At 35.7% G+C, this 23,251-nt stretch overlaps 1 protein-coding gene across 1 annotated transcript in view; it reads right to left on the reverse strand.

Annotated features, from left to right (window-relative positions):
- LOC111871667 (disintegrin and metalloproteinase domain-containing protein 22) overlaps window positions 1-23,251 on the reverse strand; it is a 499,258-nt gene that overhangs the window by 63,270 nt on the left and 412,737 nt on the right. The window contains exons 14-18 of the mRNA XM_033754341.1: window positions 20,920-21,039; window positions 18,135-18,216; window positions 15,187-15,282; window positions 13,130-13,289; window positions 9,156-9,258 (exon numbers count right to left, since the gene is read on the reverse strand). Of these exons, the coding sequence (XP_033610232.1) occupies window positions 9,156-9,258; window positions 13,130-13,289; window positions 15,187-15,282; window positions 18,135-18,216; window positions 20,920-21,039 (561 nt within the window). The remainder of the gene's footprint in view (window positions 1-9,155; window positions 9,259-13,129; window positions 13,290-15,186; window positions 15,283-18,134; window positions 18,217-20,919; window positions 21,040-23,251) is intronic.

The raw sequence follows: 23,251 nt of genomic DNA on the forward strand, positions 1-23,251 counted from the left end.
GAGGGACTTTAAGCCATGGGTCCCGTGTCGTAGCTTTAAGGCAAGTAAAAGAACCTCATACCTCCAAAGGAGGTCACTGAGCCAAAATTGCGGATGTTTCCCGCCCAACAGCAGTCACTAATACCTCTGGTAGATGGGGGAAGCATTATAGATACCTCTCAGCTAGTAGAGCCGGTCTCGCTGGCTGGGCGGGACTGATGGTAAGTACCAATACCAGTAGGATATAGAGACTGGTAGAAATCATAGAGCGAAGCACAATGGACCACTACAGGTCTAAGTGCATGGGGAAACCCACCCTCTCCAATAACTAACTAACTAACTAACTACTGGACAAAATTATGATGTGGTATTTAAGGATTTTATTGAACACATGCTCAAATTACCCATAAAAGTATTCTCTAAAAACACATCATATCCCAAGATGCAGTATGCACATTCCAAATAGTAGGTCTAATAACACCCCAAGAACCTCTTAGTATTACACAGAACAGCCCATCACTAACACACTGTACCCTTGTAACTGCTGAACTCAGCCTCCTAATATCATACATGTCCTCACTGCACATCATATATTAAAAGACATGAATAAGAACTATTCAATTAATGTATATCTTACATCCTGGACCACAACCAGGGAATTTTCTGAAGAAGAAACATCACAGATGAATTTCTCTTGAATGCAACTACATGAAAACATTTATGATAACACCTAAAATACAATCTTAAATCAACAAATAAAGATGCAAATACAAAATGTAGATATTCTATAGCCTAATTTGTGTAAGATATTTTGATTTTTTGATGTTCATCCCCATATGGCACTTAGAAAAAAAGGGGGGTTGTGATATTCAAAAAAGGAAGTGAGTTATCATGAACAAAATAAAAAAAAGTTTCATGTTAGCAAACAAATTCCAATTTAATTGTCATATGTTTGTAGCTATTGACTGTCAGCTGTAGATCTGATTATAATTGTTAAAACTGATTACAGTTCCTAAATAATGTTATTTTTGGTAATGAAGGTGTCATCTGATACATGCCATTATGATAGCTTGTATTGTAATTGATGAGACTCTTTAATTAATTAGAACATATCTGGATTCATTATTAAGTTTTAGGGTTAGATGTTCGAAAATATTGAGCTGGATAAATTTGGAAACCATGCCTGAATCTTCAATTTTTTCGTTCTAAGTAACTCTTGTGTTTAAAATATGTTTAAACGAAAACTACCGTAAAGTCCATCTGGTACAATTCATATTCAAAACAGGCTGATTCAAGGAGGTGCTCTAGTGCCATTCCTTTTCAACTTTGATCTAAAGTATACCTTTAAGAAAGTCAGGTAAACCAGTTTGTACTGACATTAAATGGGACACAACAGCTGCTGGTCTATGATGATTATGTAAATCTACTAGGAGACAAAATAAATACCAAACACATACACACAGAAGCTCTAGCTGACACTAGTAAGGTGGTTGGCCTAGAAGGAAATGTAGAGAAGACTATGGATATGTCGTTGCTTCACAACTAGAAGGCAGGGCAAAATAATGACATAAAGACAGCTAACAGACCATTTGAAAATGTGGCAGAAATTAAATATATGGGAACCACAGCAATAAAACAAGATTTGATTCATGAGGAAATTAAGAGCAGATTGAATTCAGCTAATTCTTACTGTAATTCAGTTGAGAACCTGCTGTGTTCCCATTTGTTGTCTAAAATCGTAAAAATTGGAATACATAAAAAGAACAGTTTTGCCTGTGGTTTTGTATGGGTGTAAAACTTAGTCTCTGACATTATGGGAAGAACCCAGACTAAGGGTGTTTGAGAACAGGGTGACGAGGAGAATATTTGTGAGGAATCAAGTGATAGGAGGTTGGAGAGAACTGCATAACTAAGGGTTCCAAAATTTGTACCCTTTGCCAAATATAATTATAATGATAAAGTCAAGAATGGTGAGATGGACCAGGGTATGTAGGGCACTTGAGGGAGAATAGGAATACATATAATATTTCGGTGTAAAAGAGACCACTAGAAAGAACTAGACATAGGTGGGAGGATAATACTAAATGCACCTTAGACGGATACGATGTAGTGGTATGGACTTGATTGATCTGGCTTGGGATATAGACCAGTGGAGTGCTCTTGTGAATCTTCAGGTTCCACAAATGTTGGGAAATTCTTGAGTAGCTGAGTGACTTGTAGCTTCTTAAGAAAGAGCCAGCTTCACAAGTCAATTGACTAATAACTTTGGATTTAACTTTTATCATGTGGGAATAAGGGATTTAAATCTCCTGCTATTATGGGGTTTTTGGCTAGATTCTAACCTGGTGGTAATGGATTTAATATTTTATTTACTCCTCTTAGTGATGTGCCACAGGGTGCTATAATACAATATTCATATTTTAAATGGTGTGCTGCTAGGTCTACCAGGGCATGCTGGACCAATGCACATGGCAACATAGCCATGCGATGCGTGGATAACAAAGGTTAATAATTTTTTTTTCAGAGGACAACCTGATGTTATAACTGTCAGGTCTGTTACGTGATGGATTAAAAAAATAAAAACATCTAACGGGATATTCTGTTAACCCAAAGGATATGCCGAAATCTTTCTTACCTCTTGTGCACTGAACATTATGACTTTAATTGTGTTTTGCACAGTATTCGGTCTAGTTCTGAAAAGACTGTATATAGCACATAGGCAGAGATTTGTGTTAACTTCTGAACAAAGTACTAACACTAGCTGAAGAACAACTATCAGTCAAACAGTATTACTATATAATTTATAGCTGAACTAATACCCAAGGAAATCAATATCTTATCATCTGCTACATGTACAGAATTATGAAATCTAGGTTAATTATATGACTGATAATAATTATACAGCTTTTTTGTTTCAGCACTGAAGCTATAAGTGGATCAAGTTATTCAATAATTTTTCATATACTGTTGAAAGTTTAAATCATGTAACAGAAGTTCTGAAACCAGCACTGAGAGACTCTCTAACTCCTTCTACCATAGCAGAATTTACTTAAATCTGAACCTGTGAAACAATATAAATAACAAATAGCAAGAAAATCAATACCTTTCCTAAATGTACAGAATTATGAAACCTACATTAATTATATGGTGGATAACAATTATACAACAGGTTAGTTTGAACACAGGATTTATACTGGAATCAAATTATGCAATAATCTTTCTTATACTATCAAAAGCTTAAATCAGACATAGAAGTATCTGAGCCAACACTCAAAGACTGTCTCACTCCCCTTACTCTGCAGGAGTAATTATTTAATTGAAAATTCTGAAGTAATGTAAATATTCATGTAGGTAATATATTATGGATATAATTAATTTGTTCTGTATAATATAATATCCTCATAAAATAAGATGTCTATAAACTGTAATAACCAACCATTTTATACTTGTATTAATTTCTACTTCCTTGGGTTAGGCCTATAGTGGATCCTAAACATAAATTGAAATTCTGCTAAATTTTAGGTTCTCGCAGCAGTATCTACGAAGTGTACTGTCATTTGCGATGTGACACCATAGAGTCGGGTAGAAGTTCACTGTTGTTTTAGGGAGATGTACTGCATCCATCTCAGGATCAAAGAGTAAACCAAGCAAGCCACCAGCAAGAAGCAAGCAGAGCTGCTTTCTAGTGGCTTGCTTGTCCTACTAATTGACTTTGAAGAAGCAGACATGTTCTGCCAACATACTGCTGAGCCCCTACCAGGCTACATGACTTCACATTCCAGAAAATGGTACTCTTGGAATTCTATTTGCACTATCCTTGTGTCTTTAGTAGATAGGTTATACTACATAGAATGAAACAAAGGGCTGTAGAAAATATGAAAACAAAATATCACAGCAAACATGGAAATAGAAAGAATTCACTCTCTCATGTGAATCCTAATTTACTATAAGGATTTAATTTGTGATGATGTAGCATCAGTGATATAGATAAATCAACAACTGAGGAAAATTTTGAATATTATTAGTGATAAAAAATATTATGGTATTGTAAAAGGAAACCAATTTAAATTAATTCCAATAAGTTATTCAAAATCTGGACATAATCATACTGCATCATGTCACAGTTCTGAAGAAAATTATAATGACCATCTCTCATATACACATTGAAAAAGTAAGCACCCATTAGTGAATGATCTGTAGACGCTGGTTGTCATAATGAGCTTATGTGCATTAGGCATCAGTCATATCCTGTGCACATTTGAAGCCTCTTGTGTGTTCCAGTGCTTTATCTCTTGCAGTAAGTCATATTCAGACAAGCAATGTCAGCCATAATAAGCATGGAAAAAAAATTAATTTGTGTTGAATTTTAAATCAGCACAGTGCATTTATTCACTTTTGTGTTTTTCTTCTGATTTTTATAATTTTTGTCAACCATAGTGTGAGAATTTAATGATCTATTAGTGAACAGAAATTCATTCCATTTAAACATCATTAATTCAAAATGCGTATAAGTGGTATGTACATTAATATGTCTTATACACAACTGAAAAATGGAGGATGAAAAATATTTCTGTGAGTTACAAATCTCTGGCTGTCTTTTTTATGACAAGTGTGACTGATGTAGTAAAAAATGTCTTATTCTGTATAAGTAATCAAAAGATAATGTGGAAAATGGTTGTCCTGTGTAGGAGATATACAGGGAATACAAGAAAATGTGTCCCAAGTAGTTCTGTTAACCTGCAGTTTCATATGGGCTGAAAAAGCCACTAAGTTAATGGATCTATTCATAATGTCGTACTTAAGAATCTTGCTTAACTAATATTGTTAGTTCTGTACATATGTATGTATTACAGTCTCAATAGCAATATTTATTCTTGCCTCAACTTGTTTTGGCTGTACACTACTATCATCAGTTACTATCAATTTTACAAAAATCTTTTCACTGTGTTATTTTTTTATCATCTGAATGTGATGTTAATTTTTAAATATTATTTTATATGCATATTTTTCTAAAAACTTCACTAAAATAATTTAAAATATGTTCACTAAAATGTTGGATCCTGTTGAGCTGAACATATTGCATTCAGTGCCAATATGTAGGAACTGTATATTGTGACATGTTGACCCCTACCTCCCCAGCGGTAACGTAACGCTCGCGTTCTTACGGTAATGGGCGAGTTCGCGCCCCGCCACTCCCCTCCGCGGTGACGTCACCGAGGGATATCGCGGTCGCTAGGCAACGCGAGTCAACAGCGGCGACGTTACGATAGTAACAGCGGTGACCTCCGCTAGCGTTACATAGCAACACAGCGCCAGGCAAAAAGGGTGCCTATTACGTGGCCGTTTTCCCGTACTGTCCGATCGAGGCTACATACGGAGCAGCGAAGGCTATTCACAGTCAGTTCTAGTGTGGCTACCGCAGAGTCGTACTGAGACAGTCAGCGAGTCCTGGAGCTACTGCCGAGTTAGCCAGCAACTAGTCAGTTGTATAGTGGCATTTTTCAGTGTACTAATTGTGATACTGCAGATAGCAGTAATCGTAAATCTGTAATTTGAGTGATTGTATGAGCGAGTGTGAAATAAAATTCGCTACACCGAATACATCGAGAATTTATTTGTCGCGATATACGCCCGATACGCGACAATATATACAGGATGTTTCAAAAAAGCTTGCAACTTTGAAAGCTTATATAAATTTATACAGAGGACATACACAAGATTTCGAACTGTCATAATGTAGCAAAACACACCGAGTTTCATGCACGTGGTACTGTAGTACCCAGTACCGCAACCACGATCGCTCCCACAGTTGAAATCCAGATGGCTACTTTCACAGGTGCAGAGCGTGCTCGTTGTGTGTTTTGGTTCGAAGAAACAAAGTCTGCTACACAAGTTCAAAGGAAATTTTGCACTCAGTATAACAAGGAACCTCCCACTAGGCCTACAATTTACTCCTAGCACAAGAATTTTGTTCAGACCAGATGAACCATGCCAAGCCACCCGGTCAGCCACGTGTTTCTGACGCTACAGTGGAACAGAAGAGAGAGAGCTTCATTCAAAGTCCACGAAAGTCAATGTGATGTGCATCGGGAAACTGGTATTCCAAATGTTACTGTGTGGCGAGTATTACAAAAACGTTTACACTTAAAAGCGTACAAACTATCCATCGTTCAACACCTTACGGATGCAGACAAGGTAAGGTGGTTCATAAGGAATTCTGGATGCAAATGTTTCATCGAATACAAGACGATGAGAAGAGTCTGGACTCCATAATTTTCAGTGATGAGAGCACGTTTCATGTCCACAACTGCAGGATCTGGGGCAGCGAAAATCCATGTGTCTCCCTGGAACATGTTCGTGATAGCCCAAAGGTGAACGTGTTTTGCGCCCTCAGCAAAGAAAGAGTGTACAGCCCCTTCTTCTTCATGGAGATGACCATTACCAGTATCGTATATCTGGACATGCTCCAAGAGTTCCTCATTCCACAGTTAGATGAAGATGACTAAGAAGGACGCATTCACTTCCAGCAAGACGGCGCACCCCCTCATTACCTTGGAGAAGTACGCGAGTACCTCAACACCCGTTTCCCAGGTCGGTGGATTGGTAGAGCGGCGCCGATAGCATGGCCACCTTGTTCCCCAGATCTTACTCCCCTGGATTCTTTCTTATGGGGATTCGTTAAAGATCAAGTGTTCGTACCACCTTTGCCTGCAAATGTCGTTGAGCTCTGAACTCGAATTACTGCCTCAGTTGCAGAAGTGACGCCAGAGATGCTACGTAGCGTGTGGCAAGAGACTGACTACAGGTGGGATGTCTGCCGCATTACCGATGGAACTCACATTGAACCATAACTATCAGAGGTAAAACTCGGTGTATTTTGCTACATTATGACAGTTCAAAACGTTGTGTATGTCCTCTGTATAAATTTATATAAGCTTTCAAAGTTGTAAAGCTCTTCATGAAACACCCTGTATTATGGTGACCTATGTGTGGGGGTACCAATGTACTCTTAATGTATGGGTGTTATGTATGTTGCTGTGGCTTGCATGTGTAGATACCAACTCCCACTGAGCTTGTTCCATTGTTACAATGCCTGATGTGTGTTGGAATAATCGCTACACACATTATGCATGCCTTCATAGTGTGGTACATGAGCACAGAGGAAGCCGTATCTTCCTCTTTTATATTCAACCGTGAGGTTTATGGGTTTTGAGGAATAACAGGATAATTATGAATGTAGGATACTGTACTATAATTTAGATAGCATTCAGAAGAATGGATATAGGAAAGGACTCATTTTCAGAAGATGACTCAATGTAAACAAGACTCCTGTTAAAAAAAATAGCATGCTACAATTCTGTTACAACTATGCTAGGTCAACAAACTGTGGCAGAGCTAAAGTTCTACTAACACAAGCCTATAACAAAAGGAAGTTTCATTGTTTCAAAGACATATTATTATAAATTTCAGAAGGTATGTTTTGTTCCGAACACAAATTACCTATAAATAGCTATCTATCTAAAATTATAATTTACATCAATAAATTTAAATCATTTACCTTTAGTGAATCACTTTTGGTTCTCTATTGCCATATCATAAATGAAACAGTTATACACTGGCTTCTCATTGCAGAGGTCTGAGTTTATCCTGAATAATATCATGTAAGATTCCTGGCAAAGAAAGTGACACTGGAGAAACTCCAAGTTTCTCTGACTTTATCCTGAAAATTTTCATTCTGCCAATGCTCCTTACTTATCCATTACCACCCCCTGAGGTTTGTGAAAGCTCTGACCAGAAAGCATATTATCATATTCTTCAGCTTTCATAACAGAGTAAGGAAGCCGAAATTACATGCATCATTAAGTTCTGTTTACAGTAAATGGGCCATATGAAATACTGCCATGAGCTATACAGATATTTCAACAGGTGGATTGAATCTTGTAACTAGCTACAAGCTACAAAGAGGAAAAGAAAGTGGAATTAAATGCAGGTAATAAAAGGCAATAACTCCCCAAATAACTTAAAAATATATAAAATGAAAAATATATTCATACTTTCATTCTTGTGGAATTATTTTATAAATTAAATAACTCACATTTTAAGCAACAATTTTAATTAATCAGACAGCTCCATGCAGCAGTGCCTTTCTTTAGAAGGTAACAGTCTCTAAGCTACTCAAGAGATTCCTTGCCTTACAAGAAACTAAAAAATTCAGTATTGCATTCATGAGAGCCCATGATTTATCCCCATCCAGGGCCACATAAATCCAGTCCAGTTCCTCATTACCCATTTTTATAAGATACATTTCAGCCCATATGTCTTCCTGACATAGTGCTTATCTAATTAAGCACAGGGACAACTTTACCTTTTTACATTTTAATGTTATATCCCATCTGTATGTATATCTCTGAAGTGGTCTTGTCCCTTCAGGATTTTTACTAACATTTTGTATGCTTTCCTCATTTCCTTCATGCATCACTCACACCCCATCTACCTTATGCTCTGTAATTTGGTCACCCTATTAATGTTTGACAAAAAGTAGAAATTCTGAAACTTTTCATTATGCAGTATTCTACATTCTCCTACCACTTCCTCCCTCATAGATCTAAATATTCCTCTCAGAACCTGTTTTTACATGAATATATAAGTTGGATTTCTTCTAATTTGGCTTTCATACAATGATAATTTAAGACAAACAATGAGCATTCACATGACCAATGATCACATCAAAGAGTACTGCAGCCTTTTTGTCTGATGAGACTGTTCCTACATTATTACACTCACCACTTTTATTAAGAGTCTTATGGAGACAGATCTGTGCACTGATTAGTGTAACGTTTAAGTCATGACTTCTTGCAGTATCTGCTAGGAAGGACTCATGAAAAGTATAAGCCCAGATCGGGGTAACATGTCTTGTTTGCAAAGGTTACTTGAAATGCTCTATTTGGATACATTTGAAATCCCATCATTAGATTAAATCCAGAAGTTAAAATAAATGTTTTAAATTCTTAAAATCTCAATGCTTGCATCATGACAAAAATTATACCTATGTCGTTACAGCTTCAGGGGAGCTTGGCTGGACAGTTGTTTCAAAACAGAGGAAAAGAAGAGAGCTATGTAACTGCTGTCATTGACGTGCGGTGATGAATGCTGACGTGGGTCACATGGTACAGTACCTGTAGCAAACAGCCATTAGTGTAAAGCAAATGAAGACGCATTTCACCACAACCACCAGAATAACAACCATAGTGAATGTGCCAAGGTTGTTATTGTTGACATCTAGAATGGAAATGCGTGAGATAATTTATCATTATTACTTCAAGCAAAAAAGAGTACACTATGTAAAACAATGTGTGAAATGTCTCCACTGTCAGATTTATGTCATTACAGATGACAAACTTAAATGTTACAGCCAAAATTATGATTCCACAAATAAAATAAATAATATAATGAGGTTATACGTGCATTTCTAGTTTTATGAATATTCTGAATAAGAGTTCTCAAATGGTTTCTGCTCCCATACTGGAAGTCCCTTTGAACAAATGTAGAACCAGTAGTACGACTTACAAAATTGAAGGTGAAGGATTTCCAGATGGAGATGACAATGAGTTAGGATGATAAAGATAGATCACCTGCACCATCAAGGGAAGTAAAATTACGTCTATCAGAATTATTATCTTTTATACATAATTGGTTAAATGAAACTATATTTTAAATTGAATTAAATTTATTGTCTTGAAAGCTTTTGTTTATGTATAGGACAGTCTATATCATTATACAACAGCCCAGAAATTCTGGTTTCAAAGAGCATTTAGTACATCTCTGAATTGTCTATAAGTTCACTTAATGTACTCCTACACAAATGCAGAGTTGTATTCAAAATGTTCCCTGAAATCTATAATTTCTAGACCCATGTGCATTTATCTGAATGTCCTGTGTATCAATGAGGCTTTTCAGGACTGTGACTTGCGCTAAGTTATATTTTCTCACAAATAATGTTCTTCCAACTGCCAGTGTCTTTTTACTCAAAATAGAAACCAATATTTCGTTTGTATATTTGTATATGATAAAATATTTTACCAACAGCAGATATTAATATAAACTGAACTTTAACTTCTACACTGTTCTAATACAGCAAAATGAGGTCCATGGAAATCTTAATATGTTCAAATCACTGAACTGATCCCGATCACCAGGGTATCAAGTTCATGCTATCATGGGTTATCTTGATGTTACATTATTCAATTTCTGTTCATCAACGAAATTTTTGGGATGGGAATAGAATTGTTACATTCATTGTAAGGTTGCGACTTTTAAAATAATTCTCACCACGTAAACAGAGTAATAATTTGGCAGCTTGGTGATATGAAGATTTGTTTTTTCTTTTTTTTTGTTGTTGATTCTTCACAGATATCTGTAATTAGGCAAAATAAGTCTGGCGGTAAAAACATTTTATAATGCTATCTAGATGTGCTGTATATATTTTATATATAAGAAAGTATAAAAATGGCAGCAGAATAACTCTATTTATACGTTCCAGATATTAATAAAAATTCAATATTTATGTTGCTGTTACTCACGTGCCAATGATTTTTAGCTAACTCTGATGTCATAAATTAAAAATCAACATCAAGTGTGGAATATTAATTGCATCTTGTCAGTTAAGTTCTGTAATAATGACTTGGTCTCACTCAAGCAGTCTATATGTATTATTTCACATAAAGAAGCTTTCAATTTTCATATTTGTGTAACACTAGCTAAGATGAATGTTGTAAGAATAATGAAGTGACAAAACTTAAAATATATATTTGTACTATTTATGGAAGTAAATCTGGAAGAAAACAATATGAGAATGTGAAGATCAAGCACTTATTGTATATCTGTCACTTTTGATGTTCATATTTGTAGTTCACAAGGTTACTTATCTAATACATTGATTACTTGTTCAAATAATATGGTAGCATATCCAAGAAATTGCTATTGGAATTTAATAAAGAAGTTTGGAACTCCCAACTTCATCCTTCACTGGACAAGCAACATTTCAACACAGTTTGAAATGTCATTAGAGAAAAGATTTTAGTCATTTTTAGTCTTCCACTGCAAATGCATTAATATATATATGAAAAATAACTATTTTCCACATTTATTTTCATTTTATTCAGGTTATATAAAAAATAATGAAACTTGAACAAGTAACCAAAAAAACTGCATACATTACAAATAATGAAAAGAAAATCAGACAATGTTACATCTACATTTTCTTAATAGGATTCAGCCGTTTTAAGGGACACTGATGCAATACCAATCAACATGACAGCACAATCATAACGTTTCCACTGAAAAACAAAATACAATTAGTGGATAAGGTCAACAAAATTCTGAACTACATAATTTAGTCTGTCACAATTGCCTGATGTAATTCATCCTGAAACTGAATGCATTCAGTTAGATGATTTAATGAAAAATGATTACTATCTGTCATCATAAGAATTAACAAAAATGTTGTATCTAAAATGCTGACAGACAGAAATAGGAGTATATTATATACTTTCTTCTATATAACACCACATTAATAGGGTTTAAATATGTATTAATACACCCACAATCATTCTTAAATTCTGACATCCCACAATAATTCAGAAAGGATTTCCCATTTTATATGGCCATAACAAAATTACTGACAAAATTCAATGGAAGAACATATAATGTAATTGCCACTTCATGTCCTTGTGTTCTGCTATACCTCTGGTGAAGGGTACACAGAGAAGGAACTTCATATTATTACTGACTGAACAGAAAGTGAGGCAATTAAAAGACACATGTGCTCACTGTACCAGCTAAAAGTACCAGTGTGAAGTCTGTAAAGTTCCATTTATTACTGTCATTGCATGTAGCTCAACAGCAGAATGGCCAAAGTCAAATAGTTCTACCCATCACTTGATAGGAATGCCTCTGGGTAGATGGTAAAATCTGGATGCACTCACAGTGAAGGGATGGGCACAAGTAGGTGACTAAGTTCTGTTGAAAACCCAGTATTTTGGAGTCTCCTTATACAGGGTTTTATGTGAAGGGTATAACAGTTACAAAAGCAGCAAGGACGTGGGTATAACTCAACATATCAGTGCAATAAATGACTCTTTTGATTAATTAGTTAATTAACTTTGTCTGTGGAGGAAGTTCCTTCTTCAAATTAATACCACAGGAAGAATTTCAGATGTGTTCATAAATTTTAATTAAGAATAAAATCTGTCCAACAAGTTACAATAGTGGTAAGATAAAAAAATTATGGAAAGAAACTAGTCATGAGACTATGCTCGGCCAGTTTGTAGTTTTCAATCCTATTTCATCAGATAATCTGAATAAATTGTCCCCAGAATTTTATGTTAAAAAATTGTGTTCATGCTGCACTTTTGAAAATGATCATCTGAAATTATCACTGTACACTTGACATACAAATACTCGTACTTGTGTTTACATATTCGCTAACTAGTTGAGCCTCATACTTCACTCATTATATATAATAATAAGTGCAGAATTATTAATTTACTCTCATAATTGTTACTCTTATTAATGTTGTTATTGTTGTCACCATGATCATAAACATAATAGGTCATATTTTCACCATTATCACAACTGTCCCTTCAGTACTACTAAAATTCCACAAGCGTAGTACCATAAATCAAGGGGACTGGACATTTAGGTAGTTCTTTCCACATTTATGTGCATAAAATAAGGCAATTCTTGGGAATTCCACAGCTGGAAGCTTGAATGCTATGCGTGTATGTTGCACTAGTAAATGAAGTTTTCTCGTATCCATTACAACTAATCTTATTAACATTATAATGTAAAATCCAAAAGCATTCATCAAACACCTAGATACTAGCTTTTTATCAGTATTTGAGTCATTCAAGTATAATTTCAGGAATATGAAGATCACTTAAGGTGCAAAATGATGTTGAATATTACTGCAGATTTTTGATGGATTAAAATGACTCCAGATTCAAATCACATTAGCATTTCTAATAACCTGATGAAAAAATTAGGCTGCTTATTTCAGGACGGCAAGTGAAAGGATTAGTGATATAATATATGACTGCTTTTGTTACCTTCCACTCATATTTTTATAGATAGCAATGTTTGCACTACATACCGTAGGGGGTTTCTTTCTTCACCACTTTCGTTGCCTCGCTGGTGGCAATAGCTGAGCTGGCAGTTGTATACTGAGGGGGTAAAGTCACTTCTATTTGGATGGAACAATCTGGACCACTCCACCCAACCTCACAATAGCATTTGTTTATGTTGGAGCATACCTGTTACATACAACATAATATTACTCTGTTATATTCTAGCATAGCATTTTTATATTAATTTTATAATATTTGGGTTCTGATAACAGGGACTCCTTTGTTACGTCATTGGCTCTCTGCATTGTCATGTGTTACAGAATGAAAGGTGTAAATAACAGAGTGTCATGCAGACCTCTATTACTAGAATTGAAGATTTTAACTATTACGTCCTTGTACATCATAGAGGTGTTGTGTTATTTTAAGAGATATAATATATACACTACGAGAAATACTGATTTATACGAGTATAATACTAGGAGGAAAGATGATCTTCATGTACAACAATGTAACACATCAGTTTTTAAGAAAAGTGTTATTAATGTGGGCATTAAATTATATAATATACTTCCTTTGGAAGTTAAAAAGTCAAAGGGATGTAATGAATTTAAACATAAATTAAAATTATTTTTATTTGATCGTCCTTTCTATACATTGAATGAGTTTCTTCAACAGGGACATGAGGAAGCATAGCAAGGTTTTTTTTAATTAACAAAAAAAGAGAAGAAAAGGGAATTGAAGTAGTTATTGTTATATTTTTAAAATTCTTAGTGATGTTGTAAGGCAAGTACAGTTTTATTTTTAGTCTAATACATTCTAGGATTATAGAGCTTTTAACAATGATGTATTTAGTGAGTTGACTTGTTCAAGTGTTGCAGTTGTAACAGTATGAATGCAAATAAATATGAATATGAATGGTTCCATAAATGTTATTTGTGTACATAGCTGTTGGGGATTGGTACTTGATGCTGAGTAGCTCACATCCTCCTCTGACATTTCTGACTTGAGGTGTCACATTACAATACCTTTAGTAGCTTCCACTAAGGTACACTGATGTGATAAAGGTTAAGAAAGATTACTGTCTACTGGGGTGCAGTCATTATGTAGTTCGGTATCAATGTTCCTAAAAATGTTTTTATCTATTAAACATAATTGTTCTTCATGACTTTATGGAATAAAGAGAAATACACACTGATACAAAATAAATGCAGTATACACTTGATTACACATTTGTGGATTATCTGGTTCTGGCTTATCTATGCACCTTGCAACTCTATAAAATATCTATTAAGTTCACCAAGCCAGTCCACCTATCTCTTTGTATAAAAGAAATAACTCTAGAACTACCAGATAAATTTTCATAATATTTAGTAATCGAAAATTAATGTTGAAGCACTTCAATATTTATTTAGATAAAACAAAATTTTAATTTTCACTTACACTAAACACTTACATGTGTTTCTGCACATATCTCAAGCTAAATATTTATTGCAGTGGAAAGTGTTTTAAACAGAGATTGTGAAGAGAAATGAAACACACAACTTATGTTCAGTACAGTTTTCCGTAAGTCTTGTGTTTTTTAGGAATTGGGATAGATCACTTGGTATAGCGTTGGGCTATGGTCTGGATGGCCTGGATTTGATTCCTGGCAGATTCTTCTCTTCTCAATAGCATCCAGACAGACTCTGGGCCCACCTACTCTCCTATCCAATGGGTACTGGGGGCTCTTTCCCCAGGGCAAAGTGGCAGGGGTGTGAAGCTGACCACTCACTTCCATCTAGTACCAATCAAAAATGGTGGAGCAATACCTCCACTCCCCCATATGCCTTCATTGTATAGTGCTTAACTACTCAAGAACAGGGACAATTTTACTTTTGCCTAAGCTTAAAATGTGCATACCTTTCCATATTTCCACAATGAGCGATCACCATGCTCTTCTGAGCACACACCAAACTTGGGTCTATCTGGGTTATTTGATTTTACAAGCCTCCTTTCCCTTTTCTTACCATGGAAAACAGAAATATATTGCAGCTATTTTCAACAGGAAGAAAGTGGTTGGATATCAAGTAGATCATTTACTCACCCCATGTCCAGAACACTCCAGATTGTTGTGATTGCTTGGACACTTTGCCTGGTCAATGTGTGGGAAGATGCTGGTGCAGGACTGATTAACACATATCTGCCAAAGTAATATCAGTATATTATATTATTGTTTGAAACATTTTAAACTATTAATTTGTAACAGTGTTACTTAACCCACTTGCGCCCATAAACATACCTATACACCACCCTCATGTATCTGATCATGATCACTGCAAGTGTGATGGTACACAAAATGCAAATGACTGGTTAAAGTGGTTTCCAGTGTCATCTATGTACAATGTTGTGAACCAGTACTGTTTCACAGTTTGTCTAGGCTTCTAGTGATGTCCAAAGATTAGTCACACTGCTGTTTCATAATTCACTGACAAGGAATATGGATACTTATCATTAGCAAATTTCAGAAGATAAGTCAGATATTCTACATTTTATGTGCATAAATTCAGTGTTCACTTTATCTAAGGCAAAGCATCACATATTAATTTCTGGTAAAGATGAAAGCATATGTAATTGAATGTATGTCTTTGTTTCTGATTTCATGTCTAGTGATGATGAGGAATGTGTCAGTTCACTGCTGTATGGAGTGAGAAGTAGGTGGCTTCCCTGACCAGATTGATTGCAGAGTAGGTGATTGAGGATGTGTTAATGATATTGTATACCAGCAGAGTGACTGAAGAGCCAAACAACCTATTTGTAAACCAAAAATTTCAAATGAATTTTAGTTCATTTAAAAAATTTCAAACATGTTTATATTATCATTATTTATTCCAAGTGATAATTTGTCTGTATATCTATAGCTTGATAAATTTTGTCTGAACAGCTGAGGCATGAGGATGTCTTCATCACAAGCACAATACACTGTTGCTAATATTTAGAAATTACTCAGCCTGCCAGATTGAATTCAAGTATGAATTTCTTGATTCTCCTGTGTTCGATATATAAATTATAATGCCAATGAAAGTTTCAGAGGAAACTTGTTTAGAAAAGTTGGGTATAAGATGGAAGTGCACACAAGTAAAAACAGATTTTGAAACTTTGTCCTTACTGTATACACATCACACAAGAACTAAGGAACTTGAAAAAGGAAGAAGACTTCAATACTATCAGCAGTTTGAAATATAATTCTGGATGATGAAATCATTCTGAACAATGTGTATTTATATTTGAGGCTTGGTTCAGTAACAGGGGATTTGTCACTAAGTGTGAGGTGCTGAAAATCATCACATTTTCAAATAATAGCTGTTACACTCATTACGAGTTAATGTTACCAAAAATTGACCAGGCAGTTAATTTCTCTTCTGGAAGTAAAGAAAGGACAGCAAGTCCACTGGATCCAAATGAAGAAAGCAACAGCAAACTCAAAAATGGAAATGTTACAAGAATTTTTAGAGGAAATTGTATCTACAGCTGGGTGTGAAACTTGGTCTCTGACATTAAGGGAGGAACATAGGCTGAGGGTGTTTGAGAACAGGGTGTTGAGGGAAATATTTGGACCCAAGAGAGATGAAATGACAGGAGGTTGGAGAAAACTGCATAGTGAGGAGCTTCATAACTTGTACTCTTCTCCACGTATAATTAGAGTGATCAAGTCAAGGAAGATGTGGTGGGCAGGGCATGTAGCACGAATGGGGGAGATGAGGAATGCATATAGGATAGTGGTGGGAAAGCCAGAAGGAAAGAGACCACTGGGAAGACCAAGGAATAAGTGGGTGGACAATATTAAAATGGATCTTAGAGAGAGAGGATGGCATGGTATGGACTGGATTGATCTGGCTCAGGATAGGAACCAGTGGAGGGCTCTTGTGAACAAGGTAATGAACCTTCAGGTTCCATAAAATGCTGGGAAGTTCTTGAGTAGATGCAGAATTGGCAGCTCCTCCAGAAAGGCTCAGCTCCATGAGTGAATAAGTAAGTAAGTAAGTAAGTAAGTAAGTTGTAACTTCACTTTATTTCTGATTCACAGCATTCTGAACAAGAAGAGCATATCATGCAACAAGTTGCAAAAATGGAAAAAAAGAACATTTTAGAAATGAATGTGGAGGAATTAGTGGACTCGCATTCCACTGAAGTGTCACGTGATGAGCTAAGAGAAATGCAGAAAGAAAGAAAGAAAGAAAGAAAGAAAGAAAGAAAGAAAGGTCTCATATTCAGACAAATTAATAGCCCAAGAAGTTTTTATCAATTCCCAAGAAAGGCTTTCTCCAGGGAACTAGTTAATTAATTTAGTGATCTTGTTGGCTATGTACAATGTATTGGTGGAAAACTGTTGGTTCGGAAATCATTAGAAATTTTATAAATACCAAATGGGTTTCTATTTGAATTAAACACTGACATGGTAAATGAATTTTCTTAAAAGAAATTAAATGAGTACTGCGTTGTAAGTTTATTCTTATATATTACACACATAAGTGGTTCAAACATGACCTGAAGTTTTCATTGTTTCTCATAAATGAAAATGTGGATCAATGTAATTTCTTCACATTCATTTTATATGTCCTGCCTTACAAACAAACCACACTTATATGCACTTGGTTGTATTACATGGTATCTGTACAAGTCAGCAAGATAGAACAGCTATGAGTAATGAATTATCAGAACTAACACTATTCAGTGAAGACTCAGCAGTCTAATTCAGGGATGCTGCACTGTTAAATGCGCAGGGTGTGCATGTTGCACTAGGAGAGTGTGGCACAGTCAGAGATCACAGCTCCACATACCGATCATTGACATCAGAAACAACAAAGTTGAAAAGTTTATTCTTGACACAAGACATGTTCCTATTCATGACATCGTACATGAAAACACAAGTGTTGTTATTGTAGTGGCAATTATTATGAGTATATGTGCTTTAATAAAGTGAGTGCAAGATGGGTTCCAAAGGTGCCAAGTCAAATATGAACCACCTTACAATGTTACTGCAACATTACATACCAAATTGTCTCCACAAGGTGTACCATCTCTAACCAGGCCCATATCTGGATTTCCGGATGAATCTATTGTTCCGCTTGTCGCCCTAGAGGTAGCATGTCAACAAAGACAATGCAAGGTATACTAACAGGCAAAGAGAACTGGAGATTTTATAATATAGGTAAATGTTTTATCAAGACAGAGAAAAGCCTATTATTCATTTATAAAGTTTTTTCTTCGTTCTAATATATTAAACTATTGGTTTTATGGATTTTCAGTGATAGAGCTAAATGAAAACATTACTGATCACACATCATTTGATAAAATAAACAATACACACACATACACAGGAGTCATATAGAAAATCTTGAACACAAACAGCAGAGTAATTACTATGACTAGTTTTTCAATAAAAAGCAATAATGATAGAAATAAAGGGTTTGACTAGAAAGTTCTGGGAATGACTTTGTGAGTGAGTTAGAAAACAGCCTACCAATTAATTGATATTGTCTTCTTTAGAGCAGTTTCCTTTGGCAGCTAAATACATGAAACTGTTCCTTTTTTCAACTTTAACATGAATACCCAGAACACATATTTTCATATCACAACTAGGGCATGGCACACACTACTAGACCTCCTGTAGTAACCCAAAATGTGTCCCTTTCAGCAAAGATTTTATAGTTGGGAACAGAAAGAATTCTCACCTAGCCAGACTGGAAGAATAGGATGGATGTAACATCAGAAAGATCTGTTCTTGGGTCAGAAACTGCCTCAGCGATACTTCAGTGTGAAACAATGCATTGTACCATCTTAGAAACAACCCATTTCGTTTTAGATTTAATTATGAAAAAAGATAGAGGCAGACAGACAGAGAGAGAGTAATCTTCATATTTACCGCTGTGAGCACCCATATATTACATAATGCAAGCCTAATCCCAAAAGTTCAAGACAAGATATGTGTGTATGAAAATTTGCAACCAAATTTTACCAGAATTAAAGTTGCAACCTTCCAAACAAGAGTCTGGTGTCTTATTACAATGTTGGTAGCCCTTCACATACCACATACATTATGGAAATACATAACAATCAATGTAGTCAATTTCTTGATGATGTATAATTCTCAGTAAATTATATGTTATTGTCACAGACTGTCTAGAAATGTATTATGAAAGACACGGACCCATTTACATCTTTGTTTAACAAGTAGGTACCATTATGTGTTTTGAGATACAGTCACTATAAAAATAAACAAAAGAATATGAATATGATCAAATATTACAAAGTCTGAATCTGTTTCCACTGCACATCCTAGAAGATGGCATTCTTCATCGTCACCACCGTGAAAACCTCAAATCTCATATATTTGACACCATGTCTGTCAGAGAACATGCAATGCCGATATGGACAGATGGCAAATAATACGTTTTTTTTAACTGTAGAAAAAAATATAAATAGGAAAGAGGCCTAGGCAATGCCCATCCGGCCTTCTGTAGCACATTCTAATAAACATCTTATTCTACAATAGTGGTAGCCCCACAATTTTTACTATAGATCTTGACTTAAATCTGTGTGTATACCGTATATAATCAGTACAATTACATCTTTTATTTTTCTTACATATCTATTTTATATAAATATAGGAATGTTGTTTCTGATGTAACAGACGCCTTGCAGAAATCTTTTTTCTTCTAGCCTTAAGAGCTCTGTAACTGAGTTTGGGTAATGCTTTTTGCTGTTCTCAGATGAGATGTCCATCACTGTTGCCCTTTGGTCCTTGTACAGTTTGCAGCCCATTGCCACAGTCACATATGGCCATGGAGACAATGTTAAATCTGTTTAGGATTACTTTAAGACTGGTGTGTCTCACTGTCATACGGTTTATTGACATGAAGGCGTGGTGTTCATTTTTATCTGTCGGAACCACAGAGATGTGGCTTTCCTGTAGTACCTTTCAAAGTAGCTTTCTCCTCTGTCCCGTTTGGTGTTTTGACAAAAACTGAGAAGTTCTTCTTTGCCTTTCTTTTTCCACTGGGTTTTAAGATCTGCTACTGGTAATAGTAATTAACTATCTCTGCCTTCTTTGATTGCTTGCTTTGCCTCCAAGTCGGCCCTCTCATTAACGTCAACTCTGCAGTGCCCCAGGATCAAGTAAAATTTGATTTTTTTCCTCGCAATTCCAGTCTCTCTATTTTATCTTTCAGCGTATGTGTAACGTGTGATGTGTTGCTTATTATAATGGAGTTACTAATGCTTTTTAACACACTTGCCGAGTCCGAGAAAACCATGAAGTTTTGCTCTGAGTCTATTTTTTCAATGATATCTATTGTTTCGGCAGCAAATAATATGCTGTATCTCTTACATAGTGCTGCCATCTATATAAAAAATTTAAACTGTTACAATGGTAAAAGTTCCAGTTCTCTAGCTCCTCATACCCAGGAGCTATATGGAACAGAAATCAGAGTACATAATGGTATATCATACTCATTATGTTATCAGTGGACCACTGAATGTGAAAACTTAAGACAGTCCTTCCTCAAGGGCTGGTACTGATTGGCTTTAAGTACCCTGTATGCTAGGAAACTAATTAATACAAGGGCTTGTGTAACTTGAATGTGATATGATGATACTGCATGGAACAAAGAGCAATTATACATTGGTACTGACTGGTCAAGCCACCAAATACTATCATGAGTAACACAGATAAAAATATACAAGGATCATTTTGACCTGTCACTGAATAACAAGACTTGTTAATCAAAACTGTATGGTACATTCAAAGCCTTTTAGAACAAGTCATTAAGTCACTTACTTGCATTCATATTCTACTCCTTTGATTGAAATTATTGTTGTTGCATAGAGCTGCTCCTTCCCAACATTTACTGGGTGTCTGTTTCCCAGTTGGCACTGGAGAGATCCACAGTGTACATTCCTACACACAAAAATTACACAACTTCTACAAATGATTTTATTCAATCCTGCATATTTCCAAGTACAGCTCCTCTAAAAAAAAATAAATACAGTTTATGAATCTAGTACTATGCAGACTTTGTTTTCATACCTATAAACAAGAGCTAATAACACTGACCAATAATCCCTTGAATCTCTTAACTGATGAACTGAATTTCCATAAATTCATATTTTTATTCCTTGAATGTTCATTATAAATTCCCAAATTTGTCTCTTCCAGAAGGCATTCCTGTAGCATTCAAAAGGTAAGTAGACAGAGAACATACAGCCACAAGTACATAACAAGTTTTGTTCTGATAAATCTTCTCTCCCTCCAGGATATACAAAACGGCATTAGATGCACTTTATATTTAAAGTGGTTAAAGGCAGAATAAATATAACAGTATATATTTTGCAATTATCAATTCATTAAGTCAAAAAAAGTAAACACTCCAGAGATTTATGCATAACTTCGTATGAAGGCAATTTATAGTAGTCAAAAACAGGAATTGCATAAATTCCCACATTCTTTCTTTCACCAGTAGCAGTACTATGAACAGCTACAGATACTGAAGTTTCAGAAAACAGATATTTGAGCTCTAACACTACAAGCAACAGTATATTTGTTGTGGTTCATTTTATGATTCTGTCAGTTTCTTAGGCTATATAGTGTCAAACATTATGGTGATTCATAAATAATGAATTGAAAGAGTTTGGAAGAAAACAGCCAGCCTAATTAAGTACTATCTCAGTGTCTGCCAAGAGGGATTGAAGAACATCCTGAAAAACCTTATTCAGAATAGTCAATGTCCTGACCAAGCACCTCCTCCCATATACAGGATGATTCACGAAGTTTTACCCCCACTTAGGGAGGGCATTCCTGAGGTAATTTGAAAAAAAAAAAATGTTAATATACTAATGGTATCCAACTCATATTTGAAGACATACAGTAATTTGAAAACTGGCGAAAAATCTTTTCTTCTTCGAATTTCAGTCCAAACAAATTAGAAATACAATACAAACACTTTAAATCGTTAATGTTTCAGGAAAGAAGCATTCTAAAACCATTTTTTTTTCAATTTCTTAATTTTGCATTGTGCAACATTTCTCATCGATTTTATGTTACAAAATTACATTATTTTCAGCATCCCATTCTGTAAACATACCAATGGATGCATATCACACCCTTCTATCAATCTGTTTCCTTTAAACTGTAGTGCTTTAGAAGACGACTGGATTTACATAAGATTTTCAAAAATTTCTCCCTGTACGTCAACACAACGCGGCGCACTCATATGAACCACGCTCGTAGCATTTCGCAGCTCCACGCGTTTGTTCTTTATTGTCATCGCCTCGTCCAGAATACGTTCAAGCAACGCTTCATGTGTTTGTATATTTACCTGGTACACAATGTCCTTCATCCACCCCCAAATGCAATAAAATGAACAGCCCAATTAGCTGATCATACAGAACACCACACCAGACATTGACACTGAATCGGTGTTGAAAATTCGATTCTGTCGTGGCACGGGGATTATTGTCTGCCCAAACATGTAAGTTGTGACTGTGGTTGACCCCGTCCCATGTAAACTGTGCCTCATCTCAGAACATTATCAAGCAGTACAACTGCCGATTTCCATTTAGCCAATTGCAGAACTGCAGACGAAGAGCACGGTCTCCTGGTTGTAGGTGTTGTACTTGCTGTAAATGATAAGGATGCAGCCCATTCTCATGAAGAGTCCTCCACGCCATGGACTGAGAAACACCGAACCACCGAACTGGACATCTTGTACTGGCACGCAGACTGCGCTCTTCAGCACCGAGAATGTTTTCTTCTTCGCACAATTCATGTTGAGGATTTCGTTTGTATCATATACAAACGCTGGAGAGAGAACCAGTTTATCTTAATGTGTTGAATGTACTGCTAATGGATTTAGGATTTGGAATCCTGCGATTAGGATAATGCCGGTCATATTCGGCAGCAGCAGCTCTTGCATTTCCATCACATACACCCAAAACAAACACCATATCGGCGTATTCCTCAGCGGAAAATATGTACAGCATCTTAACTTCACCAACACAACATCCTATTTATGACTGGAACGCACTGCCTACCTACATGCAACATTCCAGCTGGTCTGTATTATCTGCTGACACAGCTGACTTCAACGCAAGGTCGCCAAGCCGGGGGGGGG

This window comes from Cryptotermes secundus, unplaced genomic scaffold (assembly GCF_002891405.2).
Source record: "Cryptotermes secundus unplaced genomic scaffold, Csec_1.0 scaffold233, whole genome shotgun sequence".
In the NCBI taxonomy this organism is placed as follows: domain Eukaryota; kingdom Metazoa; phylum Arthropoda; class Insecta; order Blattodea; family Kalotermitidae; genus Cryptotermes; species Cryptotermes secundus.